The sequence below is a fragment of the Hydra vulgaris genome, chromosome 04, assembly GCF_038396675.1.
Source record: "Hydra vulgaris chromosome 04, alternate assembly HydraT2T_AEP".
Taxonomy (NCBI): Eukaryota; Metazoa; Cnidaria; class Hydrozoa; order Anthoathecata; family Hydridae; genus Hydra; species Hydra vulgaris.
In genome coordinates, this window is record NC_088923.1 from 2,267,501 (window position 1) to 2,276,501 (window position 9,001).

At 28.6% G+C, this 9,001-nt stretch overlaps 1 protein-coding gene across 1 annotated transcript in view; it reads right to left on the reverse strand.

Annotated features, from left to right (window-relative positions):
* The window catches only part of LOC100215884 (uncharacterized), a 50,674-nt gene extending 43,717 nt beyond the window's left edge, over nucleotides 1-6,957 (reverse strand). Inside the window, exon 1 of the mRNA XM_065795252.1 lies at nucleotides 6,834-6,957. Within this exon, the coding sequence (XP_065651324.1) occupies nucleotides 6,834-6,944 (111 nt within the window). The 5' untranslated portion in view covers nucleotides 6,945-6,957. The remainder of the gene's footprint in view (nucleotides 1-6,833) is intronic.
* Between the last annotated feature and the right edge of the window lie 2,044 nt (nucleotides 6,958-9,001).

Sequence of the window (9,001 nt, forward strand, 5' to 3'; positions counted from 1 at the left end):
TTTTACTTAAAGAATTTTTAGTAATGTAAATTTATGTCCAAAACATTATGTTTTAACTGAATTTGAAGTCGTTTAATTCGTTCGATTTTTCATATTGACAAATGTCATTTTAAATGTTTTTTATTAAAAATGGAAAATTGTATATAATTTTTTAAAAAAACTCGGGACTGTATTGGCATGTATACCACAATGACATCACTTTTATTTTTTTTTGTCAAAAAAGCAAAGCCAAGTTCTCTATACCCCTCTCCTCTCCGCCCTATTCAAGCAAAAAGTGGTTTGAAAAAATTCGTCCAGTAAAAAAAAAACATTTTTACGACTTATTATAAAAAAAAAACATTTTTACGACTTATTAAAAACACTTTTAAACATTTTTACGACTTATTAGGTATAGATGAAACTATACTTTTTATAAAAAGGTCATTTAAATAACACAAAGCACTATTAATGATAATTAACAATAATAAAATTTGATATATATAAGCTTATAAATATAAATATTCGTATTCTATATCGGATGTATCAGATTCTCTAGCTCCTCGTCACTTCAATCGTGAGTATCGGTTTTTACACACCCTGTGCATTTACACATATTCTTACAGACAAAGTTGTTTTTACGACACTTGCTTCTTTTTGTACTGCAATCACCACTACATCCACAAACACTCATTTCAATTAAACCTAATGAAGCAAGAAGACGATCTGTTAAAATTAGATCAAGAGATTCACCATTAATCTCCGAGTCAAAGCTTTCAGGAAAAGGAATATTTTGTTAAAGTTTGCGAGATCTTCTTAACACTAGACATACAAAATGAGTTCTAAATATTTTATATTTTAGAGCACTCATGCTAGGTGGTACATGCGCAGCATCTTGATGATACTTTGAAAAGAGAAACCATCTTAGCTTAGCCAAGGTTGATATGTTATTGCGCATATTTTTTTAAACAAATTTGTTGACTAAAAAACGCTCAATACCTTGAAGAGTAACCTGATTCAGCAATGACTTAGTACTGCCTAACATTGATAATGCATACAAAATCTTGTCATCCACAACCGTGAATGACTTCCACCATGGTAATTTGGATTTTCCGTAGAAGCGGCTGGTCTGGTCACATCCTGTTAACACATGGAAACCCAGTAAATCTTTTGAAAGTTTGGAACCAAGTGCCTCAAAATAATTCTCAATACTGATGTCTCTTTCTTCTGATCCTTTTCATGTTCGTAAGTATGTTGCAAGAAGCAAATAATTACAATAAAATATTAGCACAAAAGTACGTTTGTGTCTGGGGAGAAAACTAACATTCTGAAAACAGATTATATCTTGCAATATCAATGGCATATAGCACAAGATGAGTGTCCGCCTCTTCGTGATCACGGCTAAGCAACTCAAAACTGAAGATATTTGTAACTGATTTTAATTCATATTTAATTGAATAATTTATTATTTGATCTTGTGGTGCATCATAAGTATATTTTGATAGGAATATAGCTTATGTTGCGCTTAGTTTCTATATTCGATAATAAATTTTCAGATGAGAACCATGTTGGTTCAATTTTTGTGTTTGCGAGAAAATCAAGTTGTAAAATTTAATTTGTAAAGACTTTCTGCCAGAATGTCCGACTAATTTTTTAAATATTTTTAAAAGTTGTATAATTCTCGAGGCTAGATTGCTTGAACACATACTACATTAGTTGTTAAATATTTATTGATAATAAATAGAAAAAACACAAAATGCTGACATACGGCATTTTTGTTCTCGGCTGACGAAATGCTTTAATAATAATCTTCTATATCAATTACCTTTATTGTACTTTATATTTTTTCAAGATGTTCGCCTCAATCTTGGTCTATTTTTAAGAGACTGACTGATATAGCAATCAAATACAAATCTAATTTCATTGTAACCATTTGGAATTTTTGAAAGCCATATAACAAAGTGTTTGGTAAAGTTCTAAAAAAAATTAGAATGAACAATTTTCCATTTAATGTTTAGTTTTTAAATAACTCTTTCATGTTTAAATGTTTTGTAAGCATTATGTCTCTTTCTGATAATGTTATTTTTAGAATAAAAAGGGTTTGCCTTCCACATTTTTATTTCAGTGGCGGATTCAGCATACAGTTTGGGGTAAAGCACAGCTGCTCTTCACCCTCCCCCGCGCTCCCTTAAGTCAGTCAACTGGCGCCCCCTAAAATATAAGTTTCTTATTACAAAGTTCTGCATTTATTTAAATGGAAATAGAAAACTAGGTAAAAACAAACCATTGTTTACCAACCTGTTTTACAAATTTGCTCGGTTTATCGTCCTTAGGCTAATTGCCAAACAGAGGCCAAACTACCAATGCCCGCGAAGACAAGTTCAGTTCACTAAAGAGCATCAAACCCGCTAATAATAGAGTGAAAGTCAGAAGAAGTCGAGTTAGAAAGATAACATAGAGAAAGCTGACACATATTGTACTGATGTAAGAATGTGCAACTAATTAAAATCTTATATTTTATCAGATATTAATTTTTTTCAAACTCTTTATTATTTATGATAGAAAAGAAAACAGAGGCGTTTTGTATAAAATATAATGTCGCTTATAATCAATTTAACATTGTGGAGCAATTTAAATTTGTTTTTATATGTTAAAAATGTTTTTTAACGATCTCTTAGGATCTATCTTTGGAACATTATTGTTTCTAGTCTATATTCATGACTTATCTTTAGCATATAAAATATTTTATCTTATATTGTTTGCTGACGATTCCAATCTGTTTATTAACACAATGATATAAAAATTATTTTTAAAATTTTTAAAGAAGAATTATCTAAAGTAAATGAATGGTTTATAAGTACAAGCCTTTTGCTAAATGTAGATAAAACTAAACTCATCCTGTTCCACAAACCAAATAAAGTTGATAATATATTCCACTTAAACTGCCAAATCTTTTATTCATTAAAACAGTTGTAAAAAGGAATCTACTGTTAACTTTTTAAGAGAAATTCTTGATGAAAACTTGTCATGGAAGTTTCACATCCAATTAATTGAAAGTAAAATCTCTTGTAATATTTCTTACTTTATTAAACAAAACCTTTTTTAAATACTAGAGCTCCAATAAAAATTTATGTTTCATTTATTTACAGCTATCTTTCTTACTGCAACATTGCATGGGGAAGTACGAATTACGGAAAACTCAAAAACTTTATAGTAAACCATAGCATGCTTGTAGGATTGTATTTGAGGCAAAAAGAATTATGTATTGCGAACAACTATTAAGTTGTCTCAAGGCCTTAAATATTTATAAACTAAACATTTACCAAATACTACTATTCATGTTTAAAATGACACATGGAATCTCTACTTCTATTTCAATCTTACTTTAGTGAAGTATCCAACAAAGTTTTCATAGAACAACTTTATTGTTCTGAGAACTAATTTTAAAATGAGTTCTTACCAAATTCAATATCGAGTAGAGGTGTACCGGATTGGAAATTTTGAATTCCCGCCGGAACCGGAATTGCCGAAATGGATAAAAAAATTCCGGCAAGAACAAGATTTATATTTATGTAATTTTTCACCTCCAAGATTGAAAGTGAAAGCCTGCACCTCAGCATCATGGCTACACTATATATTTTTATAACATAATATATATACATATATATATATATATATATATATATATATATATATATATATATATATATATATATATATATATATATATATATATATATATATATATATATATATATATATATATATATATATATATGTAAATTATGTTAGTGTATTTTACAAATAGAGTGCTCAATGTTCTTAAAGAACAGAGCAATAATTAATTAGTAATTAATTAGTAAAAAACACTTATCTAACTTTTATCTTCGACTTGAAGTTTCACCATTGCTGGATCATCAGGAAGAGTATATATATATATATATATATATATATATATATATATATATATATATATATATATATATATATATATATATATATATATATATATATATATATATATATATATTTATTTATTTATATATTTATAAATAATCTATTTCATTAATTTGATTCTTTTTTCATTTAAATCTAATATGTTGTTTTTATGTGTTTCTTATTATTTTATGTATTGAAAGTTCTAACCTTAATATTTATATTTAAAAGTTTTAATATTTATATTTAAAAATATTTTTTTGTTTTATATTCTTACATTTCGTTTAAAATTGAAATATTTACTGTATTAGGCATCCTAAACTTTTTAAATATTTAAAAGTTAAGAAACATTAAAAATGAGACTATTCTCAAAGGCTGGTAACATCTTTGATGAAAAAAGATCTTGTTTGTTGCCCAAAACTGGATAGCAACTCTTTTTGTGCCAAAATATTCCTAAACTTTTAGAAATCTTTACATAAGTGATAACTACAAATAAAAATAGGCAAAGCTACAGTTATGCGGTCTAAAATAATTTTATTTCGTCCATTGTTGCGCTTCCGTGTGGAGACTTGGAAAAAGTGGTGGCTAGTTTTTAATATAAAAATAATATTTATTGGCTTTATTACATACATTGACTATCTTATAGCCTGCTGCTACAGGGAGTGTTGCTACATCTATCTTATAGCCTGCTTGTTCAAGGAAGTACTACATTGAATTGAGGATTTGGCATAGAGCAGCAATCTTTTTTCTTTTATTATTTCAATTAAAATTTCTAATGTTTAAAAACCCTCCACTAACGAGAGCGCACAAGCGAAAAAATAAAACTATTTTAGACCGCTAAACTGTAGCTTTCTCCTAAAATTACATTGTATTTGTTAAGAATTTTGTATTTTTGACCTAGGTTTACCAATAGTTCTTCATTGCCCTCTAGGACAATGATTTTTTTGATTTAATTTACACAACCTGTGTCACTTGTCTTTAATAAAAAAAGTTATAAAATAAATTTTTTGTTATAAACACGAACAATATGTAAACGGGGCTCGGTGATAAGACAGTCAATGTCTTCTTCCTACTTTTAAAGATATGTATGGATCAATATCTCCAGCAATGACAACTGAACTATAAATGAAAGGTGGACATCCATTTTTAACAAAAAAAATAAATGACATCATGTTTTCCTAACTTGACCTTACTCTACAAAACCAACTTAACTCTTCCTTTTACATCTGCTTATGATGAGAGAAGTTTCAGTAGACTAAAGATCAAAAATTATCTGTTATTATCAATGACAAAACTTTTCGGATTGATATTAGTTTTAATTGAATGTGAGCTTACTGAGAGCATTGAATTTGCATTATCAATAAATTGTTTTGTTTCAACACGGCGGATATAAACGTTACAAGTCTTTATGATACTCTTAAGACTTCTAACGAACGTTCGCTGGAAATAAAATCTCAAAAAAAAAATTTTTGTAAACTAATAGGAGAGTAAATATCATTCTTAATGCTTGCTTTTAGTAATACGTATAGTGAAAATATATTTTTAAATAACGAAACCATGACAATAATATTAAATGTTTCTTTTTTTATTAACGATCATTGGTAACTAAGGTAAATTTATAAAACTCAAATTTTAGATTGTTTTGGGTCTCAGACATACTTAATAGTTATAACTATTAGTTATAACGTGCCTATTAGTGCCTATTAGCATAAATATTAATGTGCGTGATAACGTAAGCGTTTAGCATAAATAACGTGCCTATAAAGTGCCTATTAGCATAAATGCTAAAAGGCACATAAAAGTATCGATGAAATATTTTTATCACAAGTGCGATTCTCGAAAAAAAATGTTTTAAGGGGTAATATGCCCACAACCCTTTTCGCCCCTTTCTCATTCCTATTCTCCCCCCCCCCCTTCCCCCACTACAAATCAATCTGCCACTGCATTCCGTCAATAATGGTTACTCGTTGGGTATTGCTTGTCCTATTGTGGTTAGGTACTACTGAATGATTTTCTTTTGATAACGATTCTATCTCAAGTAGTATTTTATATCTGTGGAAGGCAGGGACTTAAAACCCTCCACGTCAGTTTTTTATCTTTTGTATTATTTATATAATTCCAAAATATCAAGATAATGATGTTTAACACCCTTGATTAATAAGCAAAATAATCATTTGCTTTTTGAGGGAAACAGTGTAAAACTTTATTTGTAATGAAAAAACCTGTTAATGAAACAATTTAAATTTCCGTAAAACAAACTTTCATTTATTGTATATAATAAATAATTACTTTTAACAGAAACTTCATATCAATAATAACTCTTGTAACAAAATACATCATTGATATAAAACAAACCTGGAATGAAAGAACCTTTTTTTTGTCTTTCTATGCGAATCTGTAAATTCCGGGTCTGTTTTATACATTCTTAAAAGTGGCATATCTTGGGAAGCAAACGTTTTTAGCATATAGTTTTTAGATATTTGTTGTTCCGCTTGACAAGCTATTTTGTATAACATGCATACTTTTTAAACTTATGATTATTTTTTTTAATGACTGTAGGAAGTTTGACGTTAGGTGTACCGGCCCCAAATGTGAAAATATTTTGGCATTTATTTTTTCTTCTTAATCCTAAATAACAAGTTGAAAGCTAAAAGTTGTTTCTAACACGCTTGTACACACGAAAGTCTTATCCTTAACATAGAAGCCCTCACTTATTACAAAAATAACAAAAAAAAATCTATTGTTTGTCAAACATGATCAAAAACCTCATATTAAAAAAAATGGCTACACACGATGAAAAATCAAATGGACTTCTACAAATCTATACATTTTTTTCTTAGTATGTAAACAGAAATTGTTAAGCTATTTTTTTTATTATTTTAAAATGAGTAACTATTTGAAACAAAAATAATAGTACTTACCTCAATTATTGCATCAGCAAAATTTGGAGACGAAATCGTTGCTTCTTCTTTTGCGTTTGCAGTATAAATGACGAGCCAACAAAAGACAACTATGTATAACCGAAATGCCATCTGTATTATTATATTTTCATAAAAAAAAATTTTGATTAGCTTTTTTATTTTCGGAAAAGAAAAACAATAAAGTTATATTTTTTCAACTTTGACCTTTTCCTAATTTTTGTTTAAACTAATTTTTCTCTGTTGTTTAAACTAATTTTTCTCTGATAATTGTTAAATACAATGTAATTCTAAAGCTGGATTCCCTTCTAGAAATGTAATTGCTACCAAATGGAAAGAAAATATTTCATCTGGATTCGACCACTTTCTGTTTAAATTCAAGATAAAGAATTTTTTTTTTTTTAAATAATTTCCTTCAACCAGGGGGATGCAGGGGTCATTTTTCAAGGATATTCCTGCCCCTGTAATCTGACTGCAGTGATTTATAACAAAAAAATATTCATTTTAATGAATATTAGCAAAATAAAAGTTGCAATTATCATCTTGTCAAAAATCTATTAGAAATGCAACAAATTTTCCATCACTACTGACACACACAAAACATTAATAAATCTCCCATAACAAAATCAGACAAATGAAATGCCACAAACAGTATTTTAAAAATTATAATATGTTACAAAAATGAAAAAGAAATAGGTATTTTTTCAACCTAAATATATTCTTGGAAAATCTTCTTATAATCTCGTTGAACTGTATTCAACAACCATAGCTCTTAGATTTTCACCGTGATGGACGTTTTTCTTAGACACAACGAACCTTTTCAGTGTTTTGTTTAAATTTTTATGCACTGCTTCAGATGTTTGTTCTGATGTAATACCGAGCGGGATTTTCAGCCTATCGAGATACTCCTTGAGATAGAACCTGATTATGTGAAACTTCCATCCAAGTGAAATCTTCATTGCGAATACATTATGGACATATACTTTTAAGTGAAGCATGACCTCCACAAATTTGTCTATTTTTTCTTTGTAGGATATATTGAATTTCATCCCAAAACAGCATTGTAGGATATATTGAATTTCATCCCAAAACACAAAATTTAACCAAAATTAACTTGCTGAAAATAATGGTATTAACATATTTTGTGTCTCCTAATTTTATTTAGACTGGTAGGTTAATTGTCCCCTATATGTACTAATTGAATTAAAAACTTTATAAGAAGTGTTAAAAAAATTTAAAAAGCAATGAAGTACCTTCTTAAAACCTCCTCAGGGTTTCAATATATTTCAAATATTCGATTGGAGAATAAAGTGTCATTTCGTCCAATGATCTTAAAACTTTGGCACAGTAAGGTCCATCAAAACTACCACCATTATAGTCATGCCTGATAACCGTTTATTTTCAGGAAACTCCATCAAATTTTTATCAGTGAAGAGAAGATCAATAATTTTACTAACATGGTGTTCATAAATATGATATTCAGGTGGTGGAACTATGTTTATAATTTCTTCAGGCAACTTCTCATCCAACGGACATGGATAAGTAACATTTTTATAATATTGGATCTGTATAGAGGTTTGTTTTCAAATTGGTATTTTCGAATTCATCTGCTAGTGATCCAAAAGTTCTTTGAACTCCTCTTTCATCCATCGGCCCATCATAATAGCAACACGAGTATTTTCCACCGTGACCCTTCATTATAGAAAATAACTTATAGTTATTGCTTATTTAAAATATAAAATATAAATGAAATAAGATACTTACTGATAATCCAATGATGATGTTGATCAATTAGAGGTCAGAAGCCAAGGTAAATTTCAATTGATTGAGTTGAAGGAGTTGAAAAAGTGTTTCAAATTGTATTGATTCTCTTCTACGTTTCAAACTATGCCTAAGCTAAACTTTGTTGACCCCGGTGTACTTCTAGTTTCTTGGTTTAAAATCTCATACTGATGGGTCAAACACGTCCATGACAATCTTTAGAGATCCCTGCCCTCTATCAGTACCTACAATAATAGAATAAAAAATATCAATTTTTCCGAAGGAAAAAACTTCAGTCACGAGCATAGATAGATCAGTACAATAAATGATAACTTTTTCAAAAAAGTTTTTACCAATCTTGAGCTGACATTTTATCACATCGTAAAATTAATTCAAGTAGCGTGACCTGT